We start from the raw sequence: 15,662 nt of genomic DNA, 5'->3' as shown, positions 1-15,662 counted from the left end.
ATAGACTTTCCAGATAAATTCCATACATATTCTAAATACAGTATTACAAAAACCTCATTAAATAGTATCGTCAATGGATGAAAGATTATTCTGCAGTGCACGGGCAAGGTTTCTCTTTAACTTGGTTCCTATCGCTTCTTCTTTTGTAGCAGTTAGTAATATATGTGTGTCAGGGAGAAGATGCAAATAGCCCTCTTGGAGGTCAGGGTTGTGGGTGCACATTCAGACATATCTAAGAATACTTATAAAGGAAAACTGCAGAGTATTGAAATTAGAGTTGAAAGTGAATTATTCTCCCAGCTATTTGTGCTGATCCGGTGAAGCACAGCCAAAATTGCTATCTACATTGTAGTTCTAATTTCCTAGTTGCGATGGCCACCCTAGATTGATTAATATCTATTTAAACGAGGGGAAAATAGTCCAAGCAGAGTCTGTGGAGTATCCATTTTAAGTAGAATTGCCAAACATTTAGGAAGATATTGTTTCAAATTATTTTTATGCTCCATTTTTGTCATCGGTGTTATACTCCCTTTTTTTTTTTTTTGCATAAGTATTTTAAATGCTGAGGAGTGGTGAAGTATACATAGTGAAGCGGAGAACTATCATCTTAATTAATTGTAATTTGAAATACTAGTCCTGTGCGCTATGTATAGTCCCAATTTTGAGTAATCTCATATATGTGTAAGGCTTCATAGACTTTTACGAAATGAACAAACAAACAAAACCTATTTCTTAATCCAGGAACATATGGTGAATATAATAGTCTAATAGTCTGAAAAGCTGGTTTGGGGGAGCATAATTTACCTTCTCTTCTTCTTCCTTCAGCTTTCTTTTGCGCCATGTTCCATTCAGTCTCTGGAGGGAACTGTGATTTAAAATAGTAGCAGTAAAATACACTTGAAATGTGTCTGTAGGACTAATTCCAGAAGTGTGAATTGTATTTAAGTAGCCAGAAGTGCAATGACTAAGGTGCTGGACTGAGGCCAGGGGACGAAGGTTCATATCCCTACTCTGCTATGAAGCTCACTGGATGAACTTCGGCCAGTCTCTCTCTCTCAGGCTGGCCTACCTCATAGGGTTGTTGTTACGGTAAAGTTGAATGCGAGGCAGGAGAAACATGTATGCTTCCTTGTATACATGGTATACAAAGTATACATGTAGCTAATAATCAATAATAAAAATCAATTACTTTCTATTTGAGTTCATCCTATTAACATTTTAGATGAACTTACCATCAATAAATTGAGGAGAATTGTGTGTAGAAGCATTTTCATGTGTAACCTTCATGTTGAGGGTCAAATTTCAGAAATTTAAAATATTGCCATTTACTAAAATGGGGTATGATAGGTAGATGTTTTTGTATTTATCTGGAATATGCTGATATTTCTCTTTTCCTAGGGATGCCTCATTTGGGAACAGTACATATAATCTAACTATTCTGGATTGTCTACAAGGAATAAAAAAGGTAAGGTCACAAAATGCATTTGAAAGAGAAATCATATCCTTAGGCACATGCAGGTGAAAAGGTAATGGGTAAAGGACCCCTGGATGGTTAAGTCCAGTCAAAGGTGACTATGGGGTGTGGCGCTCAGCTTGCTTCAGGCCGAGGGAGCTGGCATTTCTCCACAGACAGCTTTCCGGGTCATGTGGCCTAAGCAGCTTCTGGCTCAATGGAACACCGTGACGGAAACCAGAGCGCATGGAAACACCATTTACCTTCCCACCACAGTGGTATCTATTTATCTACTTGCACTGGTGTTCTTTCAAGCAGCTAGAGCTCTGAACTGCTGACAGGTGCACTATTTAGTTTTAGCAGAATTTTGTAGTGACCTATAGTGGAGTCCCTCATTGGACAAAGCGACAAAACTGCTATATCAGCTAGCCCTGCTATATCACCAGTTCCCGTATTAACCCACCCTTGACATTAGATGTGGCATTCATACACGTGACTGTGTAGCAGCACCTGTGCCTCAGGTTTTTGCTTCCTTCCTTCCTTCCTTCCCTCCCATTAACTCCCCAGCAAGTCAGTATCGGGAGGATGGTGCAGGTTATATCAGAACTGTTATCCTTTTTAGGTAAAATAACTGCCGCATCACAACCACCACTGCTCGGGATGACATGAGCAGCAAGGCTTTATGTACGGTGGCTCCACAACTCCATTCAACTCCAGTGCTTTCTTGACTGGGAGTTAGGATTGCTTTTAATATATACCACACATTCAGCGTACTTTCAGCTGTCTCTCCGAGGATAGGGCTCAATGTTTTTGATTTTCGGAAGCCAGAATAAATTAACTAAAATGCATTTTCAGCACATCCTGCTCTGTGCTTCTGATGTTATCCAACAGAAACCAACAGCCTTATCATTGCCTTTTTAAAAGTATAATGATAAAAATTAATATCTGGTAATGCTGCTTCTCCACATCATTTAGATCTAAATAATATTTTGTAAGCAGCTCTTGTATATTTACCATACCATAGGTACCCAGTACATTTCCGAGCACAATTCAAAGTGTTGATGTTGACCTTTAAGGCCCTAAACGGCCTCAGCCCAGTATACCTAAAGGAGCGTTTCCACCCCCATCGTTCTGCTCGGACACTGAGGTCCAGCACCAGGGGCCTTCTGGCAGTTCCTTCATTGTGAGAAGTGAGGTTACAGGGAACCAGGCAGAGGGTTTTCTTGGTAGTGGCGCCCGCCCTGTGGAACGCTCTCCTATCAGATGTCAAGGAAATAAACAACTATATCTGACTTTTAGAATACATCTGAACGCAACCCAGTTTAGGGAAGTTTTTTATGACTGATGTTTTAATGTATTTTTAATCTTTTGTTGGAAGCTGCCCAGAGTGGCTGGGGAAACCTAGCCAGATGGGTGGAGTAGAAATTATTATTATTATTATTATTATTATTATTATTATTATTAAAGATGAATTTTGTAAAATAGCTCAGTCATGCCCTAATGGTTAATTGTAAATATAGAGATATAGATAGATATAGATATAGATAGTAATAGATCTATTTTTATCAAATCTCTTACCTAGCCAGCATATAGGAATAATAATCCAGCAATTTAAATCTTTCATTGATTCTTTTTAATAATATCTGATGATCCTACTGAACTATTTAATTTGTGTTTGTTCTTTTGAAAATAAATTGCTAGATATTTAATTTGTGTGCAGTGGTACTGCGGTTTATGGACTTAATACGTTCCGGAAGTCCGTTCTTAAACCGGAACTGTTCTTAAACCGAGGTGCGCTTCCCTAATGAGGCTTCCCGCAGCCAGTGCCCTTCCACCGTTTTTAGACCGAGGTAAAGTTCGCAAACCAGGACACTACTTCCAGTTTTGCGGAGTTCGTAAACCAAATAGTTAATTAACAGGACTGTTCTTAAACCGAGGTACCACTGTATTAGTATCAGGAACAGAATGTTTTTAACAATACTATACAGTTCGTGTAGATTAATTCCAGATCGTTTGGATAGGATGGTATGTCTTACAACCAGATGGTATATTACAGTTAAACAAAATTGGGAATATGGGGACAATTGATTATTCCGATTAGTGTCCTTAGAGATGCATGAAATGTGTAGACACATATTTTCATTTCTTGCTTTACTATTTGAACCCCGGTGATAAATCTGTTTAACCTAATTGCTATAGTTTAAAGGTTCAGTAGCTAAGGCAAGTAATAGAGGGGACAAGGGAGACTCCTAAAAAAACCCAAGAAAAATTCCTATGAAAACTGCCTTCCTTTTGTCCCATATATTTGACCAGCTTGATGCTCATTCAGATTTAAATGGTTCAAAATGTCCTTTGGATGGTTGCCTGTGAACTTGACATTTTTTGTTTTCTAGGCCTTACAGCATGGATTTATTGACTTCAAGACATTTGATGCAGATGAGTATGAGCATTATGAGGTTTGTGCGTCTTCTGAACTGAATAGTTTGCCTGAGTTTCAACATGCACTTATTAAGCACAAGTACCGGTAGTTCTGCTTTGTGGTGAAGCTTGGGTTTTTCCTAAATTGTAGGTGCTGCATAATTGGTGCATTGCTGCTTTCTTTCCCAATTACCTTCCAGTTATTGATGCATTTCTTTTTCAGTAAAAGAGCAAATACAAAGAAGTGAAAGACTGCTGAGCGCCATGGCATGATCCACTTATTAGAGCAGGGGTCAGCAACCTTTTTCAGCCGTGGGCCGGTCCACCATCCCTCAGACCATGTGGTGGGCCGGACTATATTGGGGGGGGCAGTGAACGAATTCCTATGCCCCACAAATAACCCAGAGATGCATTTTAAGTAAAAGGACACATTCTACTCATGTAAAAACACGCTGATTCCCGGACCGTCCGCGGGCTGGATGGAAAAGGCGATTGGGCCGCATCTGGCCCCCGGGCCTTAGGTTGCCCACCCCTGGATTAGAGGATCTGTATTGCATGGTACTGTGCAAATGCCATCCTTTAAAAAAATGAGTTCTCAATATAAGAAGTGAGGGGGGAACTCCTCCTCCTCTCAATTTCTCTTCTTCACTTAGTCCGAAGAGGGAAATGTATTCTTAGGGTAGTTGACCAGTGTTAAATGCTATTTATGTCTACCTGGTTCTTAGCTTGTGGAGTCTGAGTAATGGCTATTGCATGCCTCAAGTTTACTGCTGCGTCATTTTACTGGGCAAGTAATGTCACTTCTGTTTGCCTTGCACAGTATTTTATGTGTTCTAAGTCTGAAACATTGTTGTTTGAAGAGAGTACTTGAGAAGGTGTATGTAGAACATGTCTGGTCAAGCTTTTCCAACAGGAAGAGTAGGTAGGTGGATTAACCAATGGTCGCATTGTGAAATGCTTGCACTACTTGTTAAATATTAACTTTGGGGTTAAGTTTTTTTTAAAAAAAAAACAACCTGAAGCTTCCAGAAGTAGCACCTCTTGTCCTTCAAAAAAAAAATGAATTTTGAACCTTTTCTATATAATCTTTTTCATTTAAAATTTGCTGCCTCCTTCTCATCTCAACTTAATACAAATTGCTAAGAATGACAGTGTCACTTATTTTTAATGCTTACAGAGATTTAGCTTCACGCTGTATCTAAGCAGACACACTGGCCAGGATCTAAGGAATTAATAATAATAATTATAAAATGTGTATGCCGCTCTTCAGCCGAAGATCTCAGGGCAGTTAACAACAGAAAAAATAAAAAAATGAGAACACAAAAATACACAATAAAACAAAAACAAAAGAACTGCTTAAGGCCTTACAAGAGGGGGCTTGGACACACCTAGTTGAGTTCTGGAATTCTTTTTAATCTCGCATGCCCTATGACATCCTCTCTTTCAAAAATAACTTGCTCTTCAGCATAGGTGCCTGCAGTTGCTAAAAAGCAAGTCTTAAAGCCACAGTGGGCTCATGAACCTAGTTCCACATGCAGTTCCTTGTATCCTGGACCCTTTTATTCACTTCCCTTAAATCTGCCGTCTGCACCCAATAAAATATGCCTAGGCCTATTGATGACCTTGGAATTCTGTTTGTGTGTATGTAAAATAGAGGAGTGTTTGACAAAATACACAGCAGTGAACTACCACAGCCAACCCTGTCTCTGTTACAAGTATACCTGTAGAATTAAGATTTTATTAAGTGTGCACTTTAAAAAGGAACATGAAGTGGCTTTAATACATTATTGTGGTACTCTCAACATCTAGGTTTAAAATGGAAGCTATTGGGGATGAATGGTATCCAACATGCTTGCTCCATTTGCATCTGACCTGATGACTTCAGCTGATACACACCTCTGCTTCATCCATAATAAGAGGATGAAGCATGAAAGTGATAGTTGGCCAGAAGCTTGTATTTACCACATTTTAAAAAAAACAACAAAGCTAATTGGTCTCAGTTTGTCTTCCCTTAAAGATTCGTTTTGAAAGTCTTAATCATGTCACAGACTTCCATTGCCGCTCTTAAATGGAGGAAAAGAGATTGAGACACTTCTTTGGTCCTGGAAGAAGTGCTTTGGGTAAAATTTGAGCAAACTGACAAATCTTTCCAAGTAGATATTGCAAGCAGGTAAACTGTACAATGTCAATACAGCTCTCTCTTATGAGCAGACAACAAATGACTTTTCAAAAGCTTTGCAGAAGAGGACGTTCAAAAACTATTGTGAAGATAAATATTTTTCTAAGTCTCTGCTTTTGTTTTCCACTAGCGAGTTGAAAATGGTGATTTCAACTGGATCGTCCCAGGAAAATTTTTGGCATTTAGTGGACCACATCCAAAGACCAAGATAGAAAATGGTATCTGTTTCTTCCTGTCTTTTTTTTGTAGAGTTGTGTGTATTTTGCATGACTAGTAAATTGACTGTGATCCATTGATCTACATGTGTCAAAAGTAGATATTGAGACCTTGCAGTATGCACAGGAACATTGTATGCACCCCTTTGGAGAACACCATGCTATTAGTGGAAACAATAGTTGTGTGGATGTGTTAAAAAGCTACAAGGGTGCTTCCAAATGGGTGTTTAATGTAAGCTCATGTGCACAAGATTTTTACAGCATCTACATGCTGCCATTAGCATCAGTATTGACCCTCCTTATTTAACCTTTTCTGTGGAAGATCAAATACGTTTTTTAAAAACCCAACCTGTTGCCAGAGACCCATTTGTGCTATTGAGCTTTTGTCTGGAAGTACCCATAGAGGCCAAATGAATATTGTTTCATGTCTGCATTTTTTAAAAAAAATATAATTATCATTAGATGAAAATAGCTTATAAGTGGGGAAGACGACGAACCTTCCTTCTTTCATTCTTAAAACTGGCAGTTTGCATGAACTACAAGTTTAATTACAAATGACCTACAAAGCTAACATTTGGGGAGAAGATAGGCACTGCCTATGAGGACTATTAAACATAAGAGTTGAAAATGAAGGCAGGACGGTTGGAGGGACTAGCCCAGCATCTATAATACCTAGATAATGGTCTTAGATGGTAGTAAGGATTCCTAAGGTTATGTTTGAACATGCTACATAAAATATGAATTATTTATTGCCAATGAGGCAGATTCTGGGGCAGAATGATCGGCCTTCCTATGAGGTCTCTGCCAGTGGAGTCCAGGCATACAGTATTGCAGACTGAGGACTTCATGAATACATACCCTATGATTCTAATCTAGAGTGAAACCTATAAGGTGGCATTATTCCCTGTTTTAGATACTGTACTGGCTAAAATAATACTCACTTCTTTTAGACCAATATGCTAGTTTTCTATTCTCCTATTCAGAATGGATGTTTTATTCCTAAAAGCAAAAAAAGCAAAAATCCAAACTCAAGTGGTTGTAAATCATTTTCCTTTTGATGTCCGATTTAAGCACAGGGAACATCTTGCTATTAAGAATTGCCCTAGGATATTCTTGTATCTCAGACTCTTGTATCTAGCCTTAAATTTGTTCTGCTTTCTTTAAACGAGCCATAGCTCTTATCAGTTTGGTAGCTACTGAACTATAAAACATATCTTCAAAAGCTATATAAAAAGGAAACTGTGGGGGGCAGCATAGAAAGGAAGAGCATGCATATTTCAATGTGTTGTTGACTTGCTGAGTTAGCTGAGGGAAGAAATAGAAAATACATTAGTTGTTGTACCCCACAGCTGTAAATGTTCTACTCTAATATACAGATACCTGGAGAGTTTTGTGTTAATGCTTGCTTTAATCAAGTCATTTTCATGGTGATGAGGAAGATGCAAGAATGCTGCATTCTGGTCTACATCTAATTGAAGAAGGGGGTTTTCCACTCATACTTCTTCTACCCTATTAGTTGTTCAGCTTCTTGCAACGTTAGCTAATATAGTTTGTTCCTTGTTCACACGTCACTGTTACAGGCTTAGCAATACTGTGCAGGCTCCCAAGGAATGAGCTTGCAGATGCTTTGCTCCTCCTTGGTATTTTCTGCTTCATGAAGATAAGCCAAGGTTTGGCTTAGCATGCCACCTGAGCAAAGACTCGTGGCTGTCTCCACACCAACCATGAGCTATAAACCAAGATTTGTTCATGGCTACACCTCATAGTTAGGTGAGAGTGCATAACACCAACATGCTAGGGCAACCTTGACTATGGCAACACAGCAGATTATATCTATATCTACATATATCTATCTCCAAGGAAAGACCAAAGCAGTGAACATTTGCACAGTCTCACTAAGCTATATTTGGCTTAATGCGTTGTGCAAACTAAGGTTCCGTGACTGAAAGTTTATTGACTACAATTTTAGGCCACTCAACTTTGTATACTTGCACAGATTTTCTTAGTAACGTTTGCTTTCTTTTTACACTATGTTGATTGCATTAGTAATGTTCGCTTTTAAACAAAAAGTGTTTAAAGTCTGGTGTTGTAATTGTTGTCTGTACCAGTAGGAAGTTTTTGGAGGTTGTATACAAACAGCCAGGCATTTTCGCTCTTCCTGTTACAGGCTACCCTCTCCACGCACCGGAAGCCTATTTCCCATATTTCAGGAAACACAACATAACAACTGTCATAAGACTCAACAAGAAGATTTATGAGGCAAAGCGTTTCACAGATGGTGGGTTTGACCACTACGACCTGTTCTTCATAGACGGAAGCACGCCGAGTGACAGTATATTGCAACAGTTCTTGACCATCTCTGAGGAAGCAGAAGGTGCCATAGCTGTGCATTGTAAAGGTGAGTTCTTCCAAAAGGAAAAGCAATTCAGTGGTATTGTATTCTGGCACAAAGAGGAATAAATAATCAGGTTTGAAAATAGCATTCTCAGATCTTAATTTTAAAAATGCTGCGTTGGGTAAAATAGTCTAAATTATGAAAAGCTTCGGCTGTGATTTCTAGCAGAAATTTCATAATGGTTCCCGCTGTTTTTAATGCAGACCCTATTTTATTCCACTGAGTGATGCTATTGCCTCTCTTTTTAGTGAAGCATGTCTTTTCAATATTTTAAAAAATTATCTTGTAGACATAGAAATTACTGTTCTTACGCTGCTGGGATAGCAGTGATAAATTTTGCCATTTGTCTGTGGTGTGCTGTGCTCTGCTCAAATGAAACGATTCTTATTTGGAAAGCAGGGGTGTAAAAGTATAGTGTTGCCCTTTCCTCTCTCTGTGCCCCTTCTGTCTTATTAATTACTGAAAGCAGAGGGCAAGGTGCTTTTTTGGCTGTTGTTCATTTTCTTTTAAAAAGCCAATCAGCTTCTGTTCTTGGGCCCACAACCATCCTAGAGATTCATTCTCCCTACTGTCTTCTGAAGGGAAAATACCAGTGTTTCTTTTGAACTGGAACAAACTTTTCCAGAACAAAACTATTTCCGTCTCAGGCTGACCAGGGTTAAAACTAATAAAAGACATTTCACAGGAGCCATGTACTAAGCTAATGAAAGAACCCGGAGAGGTAACAGCATTGGACACCAATTGTTGCGGTGCTCTGTTAGCTGAAGATTACCTTGGCTTCTTCATTGCAGCTTGTGCCCATGCGACTCTCATGATCCTGAATTCACAACCCTAAAAAACACATTCTGGATAAAAATGCATCCCCAGGAAATCATAAACTGCTAGCTGAGGAGATGAAGATCAGCTGTGTTGGTGGTTTTTTCATTAGGTGCTGAAATCCTAGTAGATCTTGCACTAAACATGTTTGGGGTGGGGTGGGGAAAAGAGCAACTCTAATAAACCATTTTGTAAAAAAAAGAATACTTAGGATGGAGTTACACTGAGAATGAATCAGAAATGTAGCAGAATAAATGCAGATTCAGTGTCACCCTGTATTGTGGCAAATACTCCCATATCCCGAAATCTTCACACCATGTAAATAAATGATCTGTCACATTAAAAGGGAAGGGAGACCTTGACAAGGCAATGCCTTTTCATGTGACAAACATCACATATAGTTTCACTTTTCGCATACGCCTTCAGTTTGACTTGCGCAGCAAAGCAGTATACCTTTGTTCAGTAGATTTACCCAGAGCAGGAATAGAAAGGGCAGTGGAGGTTAAGAGGGGAATTAGCAGGGCTCTGTGGGATCTAGCAGGATGTTTGTACTACGATGGATTCCTGGTGTTTAAAATAGACATCAGTAATGTTCTTTTGTAAAACATTAGGACATGGTACAAGGAAACAAGTTTTATGAAATATCACACATTTAGAGGAATTTGTCGATATTCTTAAACGCGTGTAGTTCTGTACCTAACATCAATTTTATGTCTCTTCCCCACCCCACACCCCACCCCATGTTCTCACCGTAGCTGGGCTAGGAAGAACAGGAACACTGATAGCCTGTTATATAATGAAGCACTATAGATTCACACATTCTGAAGCCATTGCCTGGATACGAATGTGCAGGCCAGGTTCTATTATTGGACCCCAGCAGCACTTCCTTGAAGAGTAAGTATGACACCTCTCTTAATCATATAATTTGCTGTTCCACACCAGACGCTTTCCCGTCTCTGTAGAGCTTAGCAAGTCTGCTGCATGAATGCCAGATTTATTCAGTGACTTTCTTAGAATTCTCTCGGCTGAAATTGCGAGAACGATTCCTGCTCTATACTCTAATTTATTACAGCTCCGATTTATTGTGTTAGGCAGGGTACGATGGCTATTGTAGCTTCAGGGCACGGGTTAAGAAGTTGTAAAGTAGTTTAATCCTCCTGCGTGACTTTTTGGCTGAGCAGAGTGAGTCAGTATTTTGTGTGCATTTGTAATGTGATATCTTTGTTGATAACCGCAGACAGCTCAGTCGGTAGAACGTGAGACTCTTAATCTTTGGGTCTTGGGTTCAAATCCCACATTGGGCAAAAGATTCATGCATTGCAGGGGGTTGGACCACATGACCCTCATGGTCCCTTCCAACTCTACAATTCATACGAATTGTATGGATTAAGGTATCAGGATGTACTTGCAATTCTGTCATGAATGTACGTAACTTCTTTCAAAGTGGAATACTGGCCCTTTTCTCCTACGTGTTCTTGAAGAGGGAGGAAAGATCTAAAATATATTTTGTGGAATCACTCAAGCCGTAGTACCCATAGAAAAGATAACCCACAAGAAGTAGTAGGGCTCCCCACTTAAGATGATAGATTGACCATCTGATTTGCCTTACGGGATTCGTAGTTCTGATGGTGATGCAATTGGTAATGATGTTGTAGTGGCGCTAAATATTGTAGCTGGTCAGGCAAATTGGTCAGGGAAATGTGTCAGCAAAATTCAAGGTTCTGATTCCATGCCACACGTTCTCCATCGTTGTGTTTATCACTCACACATACATGTCACATTACTCATGAAACCCACACATGTTAAAACACACGCACACTGCAATGCATCGCCCAAGGGTAAAGGTTGTTGTTGTTGTTGTTGTTTAGTTGTTTAGTCGTGTCCGACTCTTCGTGACCCCATGGACCAGAGCACGACAGGCACTTCTGTCTTCCACTGCCTCCCGCAGTTTGGTCAAGCTCATGTTGGTAGCTTCGAGAACACTGTCCAACCACCTCGTCCTCTGTTGTCCCCTTCTCCTTGTGCCCTCCATCTTTCCCAACATCAGGGTCTTTTCCAGGGAGTCTTCTCTTCTCATGAGGTGGCCAAAGTATTGGAGCCTCAGCTTCAGGATCTGTCCTTCCAGTGAGCACTCAGGGCTGATTTCCTTAAGAATGGAGGGTAAAGGTTAACACAGAGCTACATTTTTTCAAAAATTGTATTTGTGTTTTAATGCTGCATGCTGCATTTTGTTTTCCAAAGGGTAATCTACACATCTTTTTAATAAATAGGTGCTACACAGTCTCTAACTCTCCAAAGAAAACTAATTTGTATGTAACTGGAATGTCCCTTTACCCTTCTCTGTGGTATCAGTGGCAATGAGGTTGCATTTCTGGGGGTGGTGCAGTCACCTGAAGCCCCTTTCTCACTCGCTCTAGCTTAAAGTTGAGAAACAATCTGAACTTGTCCTCTATGACGAGTCTCTTGCCCTGTTGCCCTGTACATAAGGGGTGGGACTCACTTAACTAGCTCCATCAGCTGAACCCTGCACAACAACTTCTGCTTGCTCCGTGGGGCTCCTTCCCCATATGCCCCCTGAAATTGGATCTGTGGGGTTGGGAGAACCGCCATGGGGTTGGGAGAACAGCACATGGAGGGTGAAGAAGGGGGTATCATTCCACCTGACTTGCGCACACAGCACAATTGGAAGATGTAATGGCGTTGCCTCCCGTTCCTAGTCTGTGTAACCTTTTTACAACAACTGATTAGCAGTGAGAGGACTTTTCAGCCCGCCCGCCCCATTCATGGAATCGTTGACAATTATCTTAGGCTTGTCTTGAATCTGCTTCTCTTGACTCATGCATATATAGGGCCCCTACATTGGATAGGCACTCATTTGCAAGATGCAGCTTAATGTGATGGTGGGGAACCCCAGGCCAAATGTGGCTATTCCTTGACCCTCTCAGTTTGGCCCTCTGGACTCTTCTCTTGCCCCCAGTACATTTGCCTGGCTGGAAAGTGTCCTTGAACTGTGATAATTTCCCTTGCTTGCCCAGAAAGGAGGAAGGAGACTTTGGTAGTCTAGGTATGCGTCAACCTCCAACTTTCACATGGCTGGAATGTAGCCTGTTGTACAAAAGGAAAGAGTCACATCCATTGCTCTGCCCATCTTTACATCTGGCCCCACATATCACTGGTATGTAGCCCCAGAAGTTTGCCCGTGAGGGGATGAAGCAGTCCTTTGGCTGAGAAAAGTTCACCACCAGCAATTTTATGGCCATTTCCCCTGGGAAATATGTCACTATTTACAGCCCAACAGTAGTTAAGCAGAATATGCTAGATATTGTTATGTGGTATCCAGGTATCTGACAGGATTAATCCCAGCTCCGATTATACTACTACTACTACTACTACTACTACTACTACTACAACTTATTATTAATACTTTGCCCATCTCACTGCCACTCTGGGCTACTTCCAACAGAAGATTAAAAACGTGATAAAAGATCAAACATTAAAAACTTCCCTAAACAGGGCTGCCTTCAGGTGTCTTCTAAAAGTCAGATTGTTCTTTATCTCCTTGACATCTGATGGGAGGGCGTTCCACAGGGCAGGCGCCACTACCGAGAAGGCCCTCTGCTTGGTTCCCTATAACTTCGCTTCTTGCAGGGAGGGAACTGCCAGAAGGCCCTCGGCGCTGGACCTCAGTGTCCAGGCAGAACGATAGGGGTGGAGACGTTCCTTCAGGTATACTGGACCGAGTGCTGTTTAGGGCTTTAAAGGTCAGCACCAACACTTTGAATTGTTCCCGGAAAAGTACTGGTTACTGAAAGGTGCAGAGCTAGGAAAGCTGAGGGCATATTGATATTAGCAAGACAGAATGTAGGCGTTTTAACATCCGAGAACGACCACATGAGCACATTGGCAAATCAGCTGAGAAGGAGGTTTCAGAGTTTATCCTCTTTGCTAAAGGTCGCAGGTTTAAATGCCAGAGATGAACAAAAGTTGCTTTCTCACAAAGTGATGATTCACGTTTGGAATTTTGGCTCTTTTCAGAGGGTTTTTTTAATTTAAAAAAAAGTTCAATTTTTAATGCTTTGACACAAATAACTATCTAGAACAAACATCATAAAACAACAGTGAACGATGCTCCTAATTCATACTGCCATTGTTTTGTAGTTTATAGAAAATAATGCTTTTGGCACAGAGAGTTCTGTTCCAAAAGGCACATATCCCCTAACTTTGGGATTTAAAAGGTTAAACACATTGAGTCCCAGTTCTTTTTGTAGTGATAACTTTCTCACCTTTGCAATCCCTGGATCCCTATGTGAGACAGAAGAATAGCACTCGAAAGCATTTGAAACGGGCTAGAACATATTTTAGTTTTCAGTTAGGAAAGCCTGAACAGTAGTGTTCAGGTCCAGTTGAAGAACCCATGTTTTCTCATTAGTGTCAAGAAAACTTCCTTGCATTCTTTTTTTCAATTGTGTCCTGTACATCTGAGAAGAACACAAAATCCTTTTCTCACGTGAAGCTCTGTGTTGATATCGAAGCTCATCAATGAACATGCAAACTGCTAGACTGGAGTCCTAACCTTCCCTGTAAGAACTGTGCTGTTTAGAGTAAAAAGGCTGTCATTGCAGAAGCAGGGTGCAAAAGAACTTGAACTGTGCAGGGTCTCTGTTCTTTTAGATTGTGTTTTTCAGTTGTCCTACCCAAAATACTCCAAGCGTTACTTCTGGGCAGTTAGCCTCCTAACAAATAAATGCTGGGAAATAATTGTAAACAGTTGTTCATGTGCACTTTGCAATGTATGAATAAGATAATCTAAAGAAGAAACAAAAGCTTCCTCGATAATTAGAAGAAAGGATAACACATATTTCACCTCTTAATCTTTGCTCATATGTGACACAGATTCCCAGCATGTTATTTCAAGAGTTAATGGCTTTCATCATCAGCAGTATAATCTCAGATCACACTTAATTATACTGGATATCAACTTCCTCACTCTAAGCAGAAATAACTCCCCCCACCCCATCTTTCTAATCCTGACCTATTCACCAGTTATGTAACCTCCCTGTGGGAGCTTTTCTCTGAGTCAAAGTATGTGGATAATGCTATTTCTTTTGGCTCACTTCCAGAGTTGTCACACTTCGTTCTACTAAGCAAAACTGCAGGGGGGGGGGATTGCTTGTGGAGGAAATCAGTAAAATTTAGCATAACAAAGTTAAAAAAAAACAGCAACACCCAGCTACATTATTTTTCATAAATGAAGGAAAAGGCAATGGTCACACAAAGTAACTACTTTTTTTTAGATGCATCCTGTTTATATGTGCATCAGTTTAACATATTTATATTTTCATCAGTTCATTTCATGAAAACATTTAAAAGGTTATTTAAAATGAACTTTTAACGACACAATAAAATAAAATTTTAACAATTTTGTAATGCAGTATATTAGAATTGATTTTTTTTCTGGTTATGATAATCTTTCCCAATCAAACGTCTGAAGAAGCAAGAACACCCAAAAGAAACTTCCAGATAAAATTATTTAAAATAAAGTTATGTATACTATAATGAATGATTTCCAATGCTACAGTATGTGTAACCAAGTTGAAAGTCCTATTTTACTGTACTCTACCCTGGGGCTACTCTGCAAAGAAGTCTTAAATATTTTTAGAAATTAATAGTTGTTTATACTGTGACTTTGACATGCATTTTGCTGGAACTAATTTTGCCCTTTTTTCACTGTTAAACAGAAAGCAGTCGATGTTATGGCTCCAAGGTGACCTCTTCCGATCCAAACAGAAACCAAGATTAGTAGATGAAGACAGCATGAGCAGAATTCTGTCTGGCTTGGATGACATTTCCATCAGTGGGACTTTGAATAAAATAGAAAGTAATTTGGATAAATATGTAGAGGTAAAATTTCACTGGAATTATCTCCTTAATATCCCAAGTAGAAAAGCTGCAATGGAGTAGTTTTTGAAATATAATAATGCTTGATATACGTCTTTTATCCATCTATCTCACTCTTGTGTGTTCAGAGCACTTCACGGGTTCTCAAATAACTTCATATATTTTACTCCTGTAAAAAGTGTTCAGTATTATTATTGCTTTAGTACACTGGGGGAGGTGTGGACAAGAAGACTGAGAGAGAGCATGTCTAAGACTACCTAGTAAGTTCTTAGAATAGATGAACATCAT

At 39.8% G+C, this 15,662-nt stretch overlaps 1 protein-coding gene across 7 annotated transcripts in view; it reads left to right on the top strand.

The window, feature by feature from the left end:
* Positions 1-15,662, top strand: part of CDC14A (cell division cycle 14A) — a 99,646-nt gene that overhangs the window by 30,291 nt on the left and 53,693 nt on the right. For all 7 annotated transcript variants that reach the window (XM_081916035.1, XM_081916037.1, XM_081916033.1 and 4 more), the window contains 6 exons: positions 1,399-1,465; positions 3,847-3,909; positions 6,181-6,268; positions 8,433-8,663; positions 10,232-10,370; positions 15,215-15,377. In XM_081916035.1, coding sequence (XP_081772161.1) covers positions 1,399-1,465; positions 3,847-3,909; positions 6,181-6,268; positions 8,433-8,663; positions 10,232-10,370; positions 15,215-15,377 — 751 coding nt within the window. The remainder of the gene's footprint in view (positions 1-1,398; positions 1,466-3,846; positions 3,910-6,180; positions 6,269-8,432; positions 8,664-10,231; positions 10,371-15,214; positions 15,378-15,662) is intronic.

The sequence above is a fragment of the Podarcis melisellensis genome, assembly GCF_964234715.1.
Source record: "Podarcis melisellensis genome assembly, chromosome: 6".
NCBI classification, from domain to species: domain Eukaryota; kingdom Metazoa; phylum Chordata; class Lepidosauria; order Squamata; family Lacertidae; genus Podarcis; species Podarcis melisellensis.
The sequence above is the reverse complement of the archived record's forward strand: the minus strand, read 5'-3'. Positions and strand labels throughout refer to the sequence as shown.